At 42.9% G+C, this 14,738-nt stretch overlaps 2 protein-coding genes across 3 annotated transcripts; both read right to left on the reverse strand.

Moving 5' to 3' along the window:
* Positions 1,470–5,142, reverse strand: LOC8085869. 2 transcript variants are annotated; one of them, XM_002448729.2, is made up of 10 exons: positions 4,822–5,142; positions 4,476–4,704; positions 4,294–4,383; positions 4,016–4,185; positions 3,755–3,897; positions 3,480–3,660; positions 2,767–3,370; positions 2,432–2,544; positions 2,051–2,294; positions 1,470–1,966 (listed from the first exon to the last, which is right to left on the reverse strand). In XM_002448729.2, the coding sequence occupies exons 1-10, from the start codon at positions 4,992–4,994 to the stop codon at positions 1,727–1,729; spliced, it is 2,187 nt and encodes a 728-aa protein (XP_002448774.2). In that variant the 5' UTR covers positions 4,995–5,142; the 3' UTR covers positions 1,470–1,726. The 2 variants fall into 2 exon arrangements, with proteins under 2 accessions (XP_002448774.2, XP_021318237.1); XM_021462562.1 differs by having other exon boundaries at positions 2,767–3,367; positions 4,822–5,141.
* LOC8085870 (pyruvate kinase, cytosolic isozyme) lies at positions 5,547–9,808 on the reverse strand. Its single transcript, XM_002448730.2, has 3 exons — positions 9,292–9,808; positions 7,206–7,667; positions 5,547–6,674 (listed from the first exon to the last, which is right to left on the reverse strand). The coding sequence occupies exons 1-3, from the start codon at positions 9,556–9,558 to the stop codon at positions 5,862–5,864; spliced, it is 1,542 nt and encodes a 513-aa protein (XP_002448775.1). The 5' UTR covers positions 9,559–9,808; the 3' UTR covers positions 5,547–5,861.

Below are 14,738 nucleotides of genomic sequence, written 5' to 3' on the forward strand. Positions count from 1 at the left end.
TCTCGCGGTTTTCATGTAAACTGTGCAATTAGTTATTTAATTTATATTTAATGCTTAATGCATGTGTCCAAATATTTGATGGGATGGAGTGAAAAAATTTTAGATGGAAACTAAACAGGTCCTCAGCATCCGGAGGCAGAAAAGCTATAGGAGTTCCGTCTCCCAGTTTTCAAGACTTAGTATAGATGAGTTTTATCTCATGAAAATCATTTTATCCCATGAAACTTTTTTCATCCCATGAAATTTTTATGACTTTTAGTATTTATCTGTTGATAGATTTTTCGGTACTAAATCTGTCATATTTCTATATGTTTGATTGTGTTTTAAGATTTATGCAACGATTGTCTACTGGTTTGCATTTATAAAAATTCTGACAGAGTTGACCACATAAAAGCTGTCAATAGATAACTAGACACTCATAATTTTATCATCTCTCTTCATCTATTATGCCATGTCAACTCATTTAATGTCATGAAACTCTAATTAAGAATGGCTTTAAAGACATGTGTGATGTGGGACCCACCGTGCACACAGCATGGGCGGGCCCAGTTTGGTTCCGTGTGGTAAAGTTTAACTCCTATCATATGTAATGTTTGGACACATGCACAGAGACTAAATATAGACTATTTATGAAACTAAAAACACAATTAGAAAATAATTTGTGAGATAAACCTTTTAAGCCTAATTTATCTATAATTAGACATTAATTGCCAAATAAAATAAAAATACTACAGTAACTGTTAAACTTTAACACCTCCAGCTAAACACCCTCTAAGTGGGGCTCAACGTGCAGAGAGAGGTGGTCACTTGGGCTGCACACGTGGCAGGCAGTTGACAGGTCATTGGCAATGTCCTGCTCTAGGTATATCTTACTCCTTTCAGCCACAAAAACATGCAATTCTCATATTTCGATAAGTCAAACAGTTTCAACTTTGACAAAGTTATATACAAATATATTAACACTCATGAGGTAAAATAAGTATCATTAGATTAGTTATAGAATATATTTTTTATATAAATTTATTTTGAGATATAAATGCCAATACTACTTACTATAAATTTGGTTAAAGTTGGGCAAATTTGGTTAAAATCAGGCTAGTTTGATTGACATGTTTCCTATAATTACATTCTTTTTTTTTTTTTTGACAAAGGGAATACATCGGATTGCAGTCGGGGCAGGGCATCGTGTGCTCCCTTTTGACTTCAAATTTAGGTCGTTTGTTAGGGCAAATGAAAATTATATATTATAGTATATTTTGCAATCAATCTGTTATAGTTTGACCGATTGAATCGGCCATATTAAACTGATGTTGTTTTAAAAGTGTAGTCAATGAATATATAAAATAAAGTAGATGTGATGTCAACATCCCCAATTCTAATTCTAACTAAAGTAAAATGGTTTGGTATGGAGATGTTAATATATCACAGCTTCACTAATCAGTAGCAACTTGCAATGGATAAACAGGTCATGACATAAGATTTAATTCTTTCATCTATTCTTTTTCCGTCATATCAGGAAAAGCCATATATGTTTGCTACAATGAACAAGACACCATTTCTTCATCTATTTCCACTTGTTAAAATCAGGCCTAGCTTAAACTAAGGGTTTTTTTTTCATCTGAACACTCATTTTGACGGCATGATACCAATATCTCTACCGCTCAAAAGAATGTCCATGGAGCATGGCGTAAAGCAATCAAACCAACATTTTTTTTACTTGCTTATCTTATCTCAATCTCGATCTCCATCTCCTAGTGTCCCGAGGCTTTAGAAGTTGTACAGGCGCAGCCGGAATCCGGAGCCACCACTCCCTTAACCTTCTCACCAACTTTTCGCTGCTCTTTTTCCTCAATGGCATCTGTCTTGTGTATTCTTCTAGAAGAATCAGTAGAACAATGGTTCTCAATGGCATGAATGTGAATAACATGGCCACAACGACAAGTGCAGCTGCAACTCTGTTGGTGCTCTGAATTCAAGCAACAAATTTCACTGGTCAGGATGGCAATGTTTCAAACAATATGGCTACATAACAGAAGAGATCAAGAGACACCTGAGGAAATGCTGCAAGCATGAGGGACCGGAGCTTGAGGAGAAAAATGTTCCCTGCTTGCACATGTGCTTCCAGCTGCGAGATGGCCTGTTGCAAAGCTAGGAGCTGTTCCACAGTTCTTCTTCGAGGAGGAGTTATGATCTCAAATGCTTCTACCGAGCGCCCATTCCCATAATGTTTGTTCCATAGCATGAAGAGAGTAGAACCAAGCAAAAATCCAGGAAACATGAACCAGATCCAACCACTGCAGTAAAGGACAACGACTTACTAAAACATAGGCAACTTTTGCTACTTGCACAAATACCTTTTTTCTAACCCAAATTTGTCAAAAATAACTTGATGATATTATAGGTGATATCACTACATATCAGAAAACAATACCTGTATGCCATGTAGAGGAAACATAACAAGAAGACAAAAGATTTAAAGGGCTCTTCCCACCCGGCCAAAGCGAGCAGCCTTTTGCCTATTTCAATCAAAGGAAATAGTAGTTCCTGGAGGGAGTTAAATAGTGTTAGTGCATTAACAATCCTTAAACAAACCCTGATCATGAGCTCCCTTGATGACATATGTTGACAGCCTGAAACATGCCCTGCTATTTAGTACAGTGATTCAATGAAAGTTTAGGTTCTGCCACGCGCCATAATTTTAGTTTCAGATTTACCTAAGTTAAATTCTATGCAAGATAATGAACTATTTTCGAGCAAAATCAATACCTTTAGGACAGCTACATTAGTGTCTATGTCTTCCACTTTGACCTGATCAAGCGTAGCCCTTGCTGCTTCCACTCTACCTGAATACCCAACCGATCGCTCTAGAGCCATCTGAACTGAGCTAGTTCCTCCAATCTGCACGTCTCGCACAGTGAAATCTCTCTCCTCAGCATTGTCCTCCTCTTTCAGTTTCAGCAAACCCATTGTCACCATGGTATACGCAGAAAGTGGGAAGGGGTCAGCAAGCATCAATTCATCAGAACTGCTCTGACCAAAATCCTGGCTTCCTCTGAATCTTGGGCAATGCTGCTTGAGCTGGCCATACAATGCCTCCAGAATCTTGTCCCCTTTCGGCAGTTTCTCTGCCAAGTTGAATGCAAGGATGGTCTTGAAATGTGCTGGTAGTATGTGGAATCCCTGTTTAACAGTGCGGTACCGCAAAATCCCTAATGTTGCGACGGAGAGAGCCTCTGCCTTCTGGAAACTGGCAAGCCTGTACTTCCTGATGAACTTGTGTGCGTGCAGCACCTCTTTGATGGCTGCAAACCAGTAGTCTCGGCGAGTGTGGCCTTTGAATTGTGGGAATTCAAAGAAGACAGGTTCACTGCTGTCGCAGTACACATATGTTAGTTAGTCTAGTATGTGCAAATTGCAATTATGATAAAAATATTGACTTTTTTGTATATAACATAATGTACTGTTATGTAGCTACTCACGTCAAGCTGGACTTGTACATGACAGCTTTGTCAAAGAGATGAGCACCCCATGGCCCAGTGGACTCACGTTTTACCGATTGTTTCAAGTCCCTTGCCAGATCATACACAGCAGCCTCGCAGTATGAGAAATCAACACCAATAGCCTCAAAGTAGAGTGCGTGATTCGTCAGTGTGAGCCTCCCTACAGAATGTGCAGTTCCATACACATTAAGAACCTCGTGAAAAAGCACAGGTCAGCAGCGCTGATCAAAATTACCATAAGGAGGGTGCTTAACCAGGCCACGTGGACGTCCCGATGTGCTGAAGAACTGGCTTGGTTGTCGCAGCCCCGTGGATGTCAAGGATCACTTCGTCCTCAGATAGTTGCAGGGCAGGGGCTTTGTGCCCCCCTAACATACGTTTTGCAGAGAAGAACGCCCTAGCGTCAGAGATGATACAGACATACAGTGAGCGATGCTCGTAATTCAGAAGAAGAATGTGATAGCTTGTGACAATGTGAACATGGTGAGGATGGATCGATGCGTATATATACGTACTCGTCTAAGCTTCTGAGATACTTGTGGTAGATAAGGAAATGCAGCCGTCCTCCGGTGGAGTTGGTGAGCGCGTCAAATAGGTTACGGACGGTGATGGGATGTGCCATGGCAGGGCAGGCAGGAGCAATCTTGGCAAATGCCTCGGGTCCAACTGTCCTTCTGCCATCGACCTAGCCATTGCATCACGCAAGATCAAGCTCAGGTAACACGAAGGAATCAACTGATGGAAGGGCTTGATCAAGAGCACAATCATATACAGGGGGAAGCAACCGAGAGACCTGAATTGCCATCTGCGTTGGGCTTGAATAGAAAATGGATGCACCGTCGTCGTCATCAGCATCGTCGCGGAGAACGCTGAATGCCGTTTTCTGCATCGTGAGAAAACCAATGACGAATCCTGATTCAGTATCTACATGCCGTTTTCAGTATCTAACAGGGAGAAGACAAGGGCCGATCTGACCTGGAACACGGCGTCGGTCTCCTCGTCGGGCGCCTCCCAGGCGAGCATCATGTCGTAAGTGAGCGTGTGGAACTCCCTGTCGCCGAGGTGGTCCGGGCGCCTGGCCTCCACGCGCAGGGCGACGTGGGAGCAGTACTCCACGACGCTCCTGGCGTACTCCAGCGGCCCGCCGGCCTGCTCCTCCGCGTCCAGCCGCCGGAGCAGCTGATCCACCGGCACGCCCGCGATCCTGCCATGGTTCACGCACAATGCAATGCGATGAGATCCTACCATGTCACGGTGAACGAAAAAAGAAAGAAAGAACAGAGCCATGGCGCGCGCGCAACGTCGATCGGGATGGACGGACCCAGCGCATCGGCGGACGACGGAGGAGGCGGCGGCCGAGAGGGGAGGGATGGCCGACGGCGGCGGCACTTCTGACCCCATGGCGGCCGTCTCGGCGCCGCCACCGCGCTCCTGGTCCTCGTTCCCCCTGCTGAGATCGCCGCCGCCGAGGAGGAGGCGATCAAAGAGACCCATCCGTGGTGGCGGCCGGACACGGATGCATCTCTTTCCCTTTCCGTGGACGGAGATGGCTACGCTTACGCGTGCATTCCCGCCGGTGTCGGACGTCCAGGGAAGTGAGGAGCCGCGCACACGCCGCGAACCTATGCCTATCCGTCCACGGTCACTTGCCAGCAAAGTAACTTCCACATTCCTGTCCCTTCAAGCCATCGGTGAAATGGATTTCTCGCAAAAGCAACTAATATTTCTTTTTAAATAAAAAGCGTGTTACTATCTCCGTCCAAAGATGCAATTTAGCTCCAGTCCAAAGCAAACTATCTTTATGTTTGACTATAATTATCAACATGCATGACTCGACATAGATATACTATAAAATTATTTCATACAAATTTAAGTAGATATAATTATATAAATATTTCATAAGAAATCTAATGATACGTATTTAATATAACAAAATAAATATTAGTATCTTTTTATCAAAATTTAATCAAACTTCTAATCATTTGACTTAGAACTGCATGTTTTTGACGGACTGGAGAAGTTCACAGTTTGTATCTCAAATACGTATGTTTGCAAGATTTGCTATCCTTCGGAACAATTATAAAGAACTGACATACAGCGCGTTCCACCATTTTCATGAAAAAGCCTTTAACTTAACTCCGTAGATACAAATCTTATTACCACTACCATCAATGGAGTCCTCTCCCTCCTCATTTACCAGCTCAAAGACTATGTGAACAAAAAACATCCTGCAACTGCAAAGAACAGACGCAGGCTTACAACATAATTATCTGTCCCCGAAAAATGAAGTAAAAAGGAGGCAGAAACATGGATCCCAGCGGTGAGAACCACCCCGGGGACTTTGGAGTCAAGTCATGGTGATCACTTCACGATGCAGATCTTGATGACAGAGGCGACGCCAATACGGTGAAGAGCCACGATGGAATCACCAGGCTTGCAAAGCTGCTTCTGCACAGCCGACTTCAGCGCAGCCTCCAAGATCACCTCTGTCGACTCTGAATCTGTAGCCTTTGCAGAGCCCTCAGCAAGGAGGGGAATGAGACCTCTGTAGATCAGGCTGTGCCTAGCTGGGCCCTCGGAGCTGATGGTCCAGTCGAAAGAATCCGTCGTTAGCACAGGTACGACAACAGAGAGGATGGGAACCCTGGGGCGGTACTTGGCGACCAGCTTGGCCGTGGTGCCACCGCGAGTCAAGACGACAATCAGGGCGGCCTTGGCCTTGTTGGCAGTTCGCACAGCAGATGATGCAAGAGACTCCAGAGGACTCATTGGAAGAGGCGCGGACCTGATCATCGCCTTGAAAACTGCCTCGTGGTCCAGGGAAGATTCTGCTTCAATGCAGATACGAGCCATGATCTTCACAGCCACCTCAGGGTAGGCTCCAGCAGCACTCTCACCACTGAGCATGACACAGTCAGTTCCATCAAGAACGGCATTTGCAACATCAGTGGCCTCAGCACGTGTTGGCCTAGGAGATTTGATCATTGACTCGAGCATCTGGGTAGCAGTAACAACAGGTTTGCCAGCAATGTTGCACTTGTAGATCATCATCTTCTGTGCAAGGAAAATCTTCTCAACTGGAATCTCCATTCCCAGATCACCTCTAGCAACCATAAAAGCATCAGTCTCCCTCAAGATCTCATCAAAGTTTACAACACCCTCTTGGTTTTCAACCTGCATAGCAGAACCATAGCATGAAAAAAATCAGATCCATGACAGCATAACTAACATGATCATAAGTTCTATATGTCCATTATCATCATGTAATATGAACAACACTATAGCAGGAAACCGATTCCAGATATTGCAGTGAAGAAGCAATACATGACATGAACTAGTCTGAACCATAAAAGAATTATCCAGTATTTCGGAGAATTCGGCCAGGAGTAAAACAGCATAACAGGTGGAAACGTAAAGTAACAGAATTGCATTTCGCTAGCCAACTGTCAAGTAAAAATACTTGTGAAGTCATAGCCTGGGCAAGCACTATATCCTAGTTGGTAAAAGAGTACTCAACATACTACTTTCATATGTTACTGATAAATAACATAACATGGCAAAAACTGGCCATCAAGTTGTTTACAGTAAAACTAAGACGAGAAGGTTTCATATGAGAGATGCAAGCAAATCATGTTGTGCAAAATTATAGACAGAGAAATAGCTGATATAACCCTTTGAAGTACAACAGTGATAGTATATACAAACCTTTGACATCAACTTAATGCGCTTGGCATGCTGCCCAAGAACCTGTCTGACAGTCACCAGATCTGATCCTTTACGGACAAAGGATAGAGCAATCATGTCAATATCATTTGGAACACCCCAGCCCAAAATGTCTTCTTTATCTTTCTCAGTTAATGTAGGAAGATCCACAACAATTCCTGGCAAATTGCAGTTCTTTCTCTCACCAAGCATTGCAGTGTTCTCACACCTACACCTCACAGTTCCAGCATCAGGATCGCAAGACAGAACGGCCAGAGAGATAGTACCATCTGCGCAGAGTATGACATTTCCAGGCTTCACGTCAACAGGCAGTTTCTTGTAACTCATAGCAATCATATTTTCATCACCCTTGATATCATAATCAGTGGTGACAGTGATTTCTTGACCCTTGGTTAGCTTAATTGGTTTACCATCCTTCAAAAACCCTGTACGAATCTCAGGACCCTGCAGCAACAAAAGGTTAGTTAAGAACACTTCATGTAACCACCTTAAATGCCATACAAAGAAGAATACAGTCAGAAGTTCTGCAAAATATCATGGAGTCACACATAACTACATGAGCAGCAAAGAGCAGGCAATTTTAATGATGAAGCCAAACCAACAAATATGACCATGTGAACCATGAATTAAAACATGCGAAAATGAAGAGGTAGCAATTTAGTGGCAACTGACAAGAAATTAAGGAATAAAGATCCCTAGAAGTTTCGTTATTGATCAGCTCTTGTGTGAAGAAAATGAAACATCAATTTGAAATTGACTACCCTGAATATCTGGGGAGGCTGAATGCTTTGGCATTGCAACCTCTCAGTTGCAACCTCTCAGACTTAGAGACAACCAAACCATTCCAAATCCGAAACCAGAAGTAATACATTAATCCCTGGACCATTGCAGAACCATAACCAGAAGTGGCAAAAGTAATCTGAACAAAACATAACAAATTTGGAACTGAATCCAACCATTCACATGGAGAATTGTTGACACAAGAGTGAGCAATGGCAACAAGGCAAATCTAATCCTTGGCACTAATGTGTCACACGTCACAAATGTAACCTAATCACAGATTCATGACACTGAAACCACTGAGCTCAAAACGGTGATGTCCAAGAAAAATATTTTGGCTTGCAATTTGCCAATCTTCAAGTCTAGTGAAGGAATTGACTTTTTAAAACCTAACTTCCACATCAGCTAAAGTAGGAGTACTCAACATCCACCAACTTTGCAATACACTCTGGGTAGTTAAAGCTAAACACACAACTGAAAGTGCTAATGTACAAAATCTGAAACTAACTTTAACCAACATGGAGTACCGTTTCCTTTTCACAAACACGATAACCAACAGCATATATATTGACTAAAGTAGCAGCAACTGTCAATAAATCAAGGAATAAAGACCTTGGAAGCTCGATGCAGATGAACTCCATAGCAGTCAATCAAACCATTTAAGTCCAAACAAATTCCAGACTTGCAGTGACGTGAACAACAAGCAGACAAAATCTGAAACTAGCTTCAACCAACAAGACGTGCAGCTTGTATTCTATATGGAGTATTCAAGGCACAAACATCAGCTCTTTGCAAGAGGGCCCGTATAGAGCCGCATGCAAATCCATTGGCACGATTATGTCAAACTGCCAAAAGTCAGCACATGTTATTCAAGGAAAAAGCTACTTGCACGCATTAGTTTTGGTACTATTACACGCGTTAATCATATACTGTGTATATGTAGCATGCTAAGTTAAGATCTAAACCTTCTACCAAAAAACCATTGAGATCAAAATACTAAGCTCCCTGAGTGGAAACCATATTGAGATAATACCAAGCTCCCCGAGTGCCGTGAGTGGAAACCATATATTGAGATAAAAACAGTCCCCGTCAGCCCCGAACAGATCACTCTAGCTCGTCCCACTGAACAGATCACTAGATCCCTCCAGTGGCAAACAAAAACAGTCCCCGTCAGCCCCGATCCAACCAATCGGCAAGCGTAGCCAACCCAAACATGCAGCAAAAGCAGGTAACCGCAGCAGAGCAAGCAAATCCATGACACATAAGACATAGAGAGAGAGGAAGGGACCTTGGTGTCGAGCATGACGGCGCAGAGGATGCCGGTGTTGTGCATGGCCTGTCGGAGGTTGTCGAGCGTCTCCTGGTGGTACTCGTGGGTGCCGTGGGAGAAGTTGAAGCGCGCGACGTTCATGCCGGCGCGAAGCAGCTTCTCGAGCATAGGCACGGTGCGGGAGGCCGGGCCGAGCGTGCAGACGAGCTTGGTCTTGGGCACCCGCGCGTCGCCGGCGCCGCGGTCCAGGTCCGCCAGGATCTTCGCCATGTCGATGTTCGCCATCGCGCGCCGCTCCGGATCTCTCTCCCTCTCTGCTCCGCGGTCCGGGACGGGGGAATGGGGGGAAGCGGTGGTGGCGTCTGCGTCGGCGTCGGCGTCGGCGTCGAGCGGCGGAAAGCAGCGAGATGGGATTCGAGATTTGGTAGCGGAGTTTTATAGAAAGGGGAGGAGTGTGGGGAATTGCGATTCCGTGGGCGACGAGGACGACGGAGATGGAAGGCGCAGGCAGTAGGCAGTAGGCACCGGGCACAGGGACGAGTCGCCGGACACGTGGTGCCCACTGAATTTGGTGTTTTTTTTTTCTCTTCCCCTTCCATTTTTTCCTTCGAGTGCGAACGATGGTCCCACCGGCATGTTACAATATTATTATCACAGCAGCGCACTGCACGTCATGAAGATGCAAAGAGCATGGCGGGCCTACCAGTCAGTGACTCCTTCGTCCACTGGCTATGTGATGGTGCGTCCACTTGTTTGCGGTTTCCCTTAAAATGGTGAAAAATAGAAAGGTGGAGAAGAAGTTGCCATTGAAATGGAAGTTAACATGAGATTATTCGTCGAATATTGAGCAGTATTTTTCTTTCATGAATAATATTTTTATTTATGGTTTTTCAGTCAAATAAACAGACCGTTTGTTGTTATATTATAGTACTACAAATCAAACCATCTATTTTTTTCCAAACAACACCAACAAATATCGTATATGTATTATGAAATACATTTTTTATAATTATTTAAAATTTTAGTCGCCAGTACTCTTTTTACATGAATTTAATTACATCTGGACGAGGTTAGTTTTGCTGAGCAGTGACTGAGCTGTAGTGGGCAGTGGCCAGTGGGATTTCGCCCGCCTTTTTCGATGCGAGGTGTGGATGATGGTGGGGTCTGGGGTGGAAATGTGGGATGATTCCTGGCGAAAGCAGGATATGCCGCGGCACGGCGGCAGCTGGCACAGCAGTCAAGAGCGCGCGCCACCGGCGAGTCGCCGACCGTGGGCGTGGGCGGCGCCGAACGGACGGACCGGACGACAAAACCGGCGACGCCAGAAACCGGGACCTGGGCCTCTGTTTTGAATGCTTTCGCGTTCCCCTTCGTTTTCCTCGACACGACAGCGTTCGTTGCCGGCGTCGCTGCCCGTTTCTTTCGTCACGGTCGTTTTCTTCTCTTGTTTTTCTGACATGAGTTGAGAGGAATATATAATTCAATTATTCATGCGAATATGTTGTCTTTTCTGATGAGATAAGAGGAATAATTCAATTATTCAATCGCATGCGAATATGTTGTCAAAAAAAAAGTGCATGCGAGTATATACCGAGACTGACGTTTTAGCCTGCATGGTCAACTTTATTGCACCAGTGGTCGCTGTCCAGTCTTCCATTCCACAAAGGCATATGGACGAGTAGAACAAGAACCTTCTTTTCTTTTCTTTTTCTCTCTGCATTTAGGCCTTATTTACATAAAAAAAGTTTTTAAATTTTGACACTGTAGCACTTTCGTTTTTAGATCTTGTTTAGTTCTCAAAATTTTTTGTTTCGGGGTACTGTAACATTTTCGTTTTTATTTGACAATTATTGTCTAATCATGGACTAACTAGGTTTAAAAGATTCGTCTCGCGATTTTTTCAGGCAAACTATATAATTAGTTTTTGTTTTCGTCTATATTTAATGCTTCATGCGTATACCACAAGATTCAATGTGACGGAGAATCTTGAAAAAATTTTGGTTTTTTGCGTGAACTAAACAAGGCCTTATTTGACAAACATTGTTCAATCATGGAATAAATAGGCTTAAAAGATTTGTCTCGCAATTTACAGACAAATTGTGCAATTGGTTTTTGTTTTATCTATATTTAATGTTCTATGTATGTGCCTTAAGATTCGATGTGACGGTGAATCTTAAAAACTTTTTGGTTTTAGGGTGAACTAAACAAGGCCTATGTAGGCATTCTTTCGATCTATAATCTTTTTGGATTTTGACACTGTACCACTTTCGTTTGTATTTGACAAACATTATCTAATCATAGACTAACTAGGCTTAAAAAATTCGTCTCACAATTTACAAGTAAACTATGTAATTTTCTATTTATATTTAATGCTTCATACATGTGTCGTAAGATTCGATGTGGCGAAAAATCTTGTAAACTTTTAAGTTTTTAAGTGCATCTAAACAAGCCCTAACAAGCCTAGAATTAGAAGGTTCCCTGTTCAGAACCTCCTGGTCCTGTTGACAAACGGGCAGAACCATGGGATCTAAAGACCGAGGAAAGAAAAGAATGGTTCTAGATTATTTTGAACCTGATGAACCAAAAGAACATCTGAGTCGTTGCTCGTGATTCGTGAACTCGTCACATGCTAGTACTTGGATTCATCCACAGCACGCAGCATAAAAAGAGACATGATAGCTGAGATCTCCATGCCTGAACACATCTAGAAGGTGGACAGATGGAGCTATGAAAATACTATGCCATATTGCCATATCCGTCTTAAAATAGATGATATTATATAACTTAATTATTCTAAAATTCTTAACATTCTCATTTTTAATGTACCTTTTTTTTCTCAATGTACATTTTTCGTAATATATCTCTATCTATATTTCTTTCAATACACATTTTTTCTCTATTCTAATACATCTATATCTCTATCCCTATTTCTCTCTATATCCTTCCTTCTTGTTTTTTGTGCACCATGGTCTTTGACTCTTCATAAATTTTTGCATCCAAATCTAAGAGTATGTCCAAAAGATTAGCCAAAAAGACTAGCCAAACTTACTGATTTAGCTACTTTCTAAAATAGATTTGATAAAAAAAATATTAGAGTCATCCAATAGACTCTGTAAAGGATGGCTAGTGAGGTAGGCTATCCAAAATAGAGAGAGAATAATGTGGATAGAGAGCTACTAAATTTAGAGAGTTGTTTACATAGTCTGTTGGAGACGTTTTTCCTTCAACAATAACTAAATTTACCTAAAAATGATTTAGCTAATCTATTGACGATACTCTAAAACGTAAGATATTTTATGGATGAAGTTTTTCAATATATCTCTATTTTTTCTATCTTTTTCCTTTTTGGTTTCTGTGCGACACGATTTTCATTCTTCAGAAATTCTAGTGTATAAATCTAGAATATTAAATATTTTGGATGAAGGGAGCACTCTTCCTGATACGTGTGTCAAGCAAACATTACTTGTACTTAAACTTGGACGTGAAGCTTGTTCGGTTCTCAAAATTTGAGCAAGCCGCGATATTTTTATAATCACTTGCTATCAGAGTTTACCAATATCTCATAATTGACATGTCAAATTTATGACAAATATTTCATTTTGATTTAAATTTTGGTTTGCCAACTAAGCAGGTCAGTAATTTATTGTAACGTAGGTGTACACGATGAATGTACTACGTGTGCGTGTTCTGGAATCTAGGTAACACAAGTTCGTGCAACGGAGGTTGTTGTGAAAGCAAATGAAAATGGTTTAAAAACCCTTTTTTTATTACAGTAATTATTTGTCGCTGATACTTTTTTTTTTCTTCTACTTACAAAGACGCCATGAGGTGTACTGCGTGTCCACGTCTTCACAAAAGCTGTGAATTGGACTACTCGAGTCAGCGAGTCACCAATGAATCAAAAGTAGGTCAAAAACAGGTAGTTGCTCGTGCTTTTTATATTTGATGACGATGCCAACTAGAGGAGCATTTCAGCTGCTCGTGGAATTGTTTTATGTGGACCAGAAGATTCATGAGTTTCTGCGTAATAAACTACTACGTACAAAGCTTTGGTGACTAGTTTGCCTACACATCCAGAAAGGAGACAGGTGGTGCTCTGCTTTGTTTTATTAGGAAAAACCAAAAACCTTGTGGAATGAGGAAGGGATCGTGGCAGCATGCCAGCATGGGTGCATGGACTGCACGCCATGTATCACAAAATTTAATTGTATCACACTCGTCTCTGATGTAAGTTGTAACCCTTCAAGTCACAAACTGATCGAGAGTTTAATCAATTTTTGAGAAAGTTTGATTTAGGTTAACGGGAAAGAGGCGATAATAATATGATGATTGATGGACCGGGCCAGCACTGCATACAAAAGCGTAAGCCATGTTGTACCAATTTCATGGAGCTTTTTTAAGCTAGACTAGATGTTAGAAAAATTTAGCTGTCTAGAGAAACTATTGTCAGAAGAATTGCTCAGAGTCCTAGGCACGTTCCGAGACCACTCATACAACCTCATCCGTGTTTCTGCATGTGGTCAACACAAGAACCTATTCGAGTTATTATATCAATAGTTTGAGCGCGCGATCAATACCGGTGTTCATTCAAGTTCTTATACAATATATGCGAGATAGTATATTTTTTACGACATATATGCGGGTGCTATTAGACTCTCTCCAACAATAAGAAGGCAAACACGAGACCTATTTAGACAAAAAAAAAAGGGCCACACACTCAAAAGACTTCATTCTCCAACTGCCCAAACGCAAAAGGAGAGCACCCAAACTGCAGCCGGTGGCCGCGTCCCACAACTAGCAAACGCCTCATTCCCTCCTTTCCTCTAGCGACTCTGCCCTGTGGCTGCTCCCTCTCTTGCACACCCGGCGAGCTTCCTCCCCTGCGCGGCCAGTGAGTGCCTCATTCCCTTCCTTCCTCCGGCGACCTGTCATGCGTCTGCTCCCTCATAGCCGGTGAGCTTCCTCCCTTGCATGGCCGACGATCGCCGGAGTTTCATCCCTCCCTCCGGTGGCCCCGCCCTATGGGTGTTCCCTCCCCTGTGAGATCCGGCGAGCGCTGGGCAAGCACCTTCCCCCCACATGGTGGGGGAGCGGGTCCAGATCCGCGCGCGGCAGCCAAGGCCGGTGACTCTAGAAGTGCCCTCACGGCGACCTCTCTTGGCAGTACCGGCCGCTCCACCTCGACTCTTTTCCTACATGCCCACCACCACGGCGCCATAGATTTTGCGTCGTGGAGAAAGACAATGCAAATAAGCGCCGTGGTTCGTCTCCTACTTAAAATACGTGCTCCATTTACGTCGTATGTTAGATGGCTGTTTTTATTGTACATACCCTATTTTGCGTTTGTCTTTCGATTTGTATGAGCTATTAGAGACAGTCTTAGCACTTAAAAAAATGCTCCTTCAGCTATTGCACGGCTCTCTTCCATGGACTCTGTACTGTTCTCCCAGTTTTATCTAAAAAAA

This window comes from Sorghum bicolor, chromosome 6, assembly GCF_000003195.3.
Source record: "Sorghum bicolor cultivar BTx623 chromosome 6, Sorghum_bicolor_NCBIv3, whole genome shotgun sequence".
NCBI classification, from domain to species: domain Eukaryota; kingdom Viridiplantae; phylum Streptophyta; class Magnoliopsida; order Poales; family Poaceae; genus Sorghum; species Sorghum bicolor.

Coding starts and splice junctions, on each gene's coding strand:
- LOC8085869 (XM_002448729.2), bottom strand. CDS start 4,994: ATGGGTCTCTTTGATCGCCTCCTCCTCGGCGGCGGCGATCTCAGCAGG. Junction 4,186..4,293: donor CAACGCAGATGGCAATTCAG/GTCTCTCGGTTG, acceptor TGCAATGGCTAG/GTCGATGGCAGAAGGACAGT. Junction 3,898..4,015: donor TATCTCAGAAGCTTAGACGA/GTACGTATATAT, acceptor CTCTGACGCTAG/GGCGTTCTTCTCTGCAAAAC.
- LOC8085870 (XM_002448730.2), bottom strand. CDS start 9,558: ATGGCGAACATCGACATGGCGAAGATCCTGGCGGACCTGGACCGCGGC. Junction 7,668..9,291: donor CCGTCATGCTCGACACCAAG/GTCCCTTCCTCT, acceptor TTGTTGCTGCAG/GGTCCTGAGATTCGTACAGG. Junction 6,675..7,205: donor GCATTAAGTTGATGTCAAAG/GTTTGTATATAC, acceptor TCTGCTATGCAG/GTTGAAAACCAAGAGGGTGT.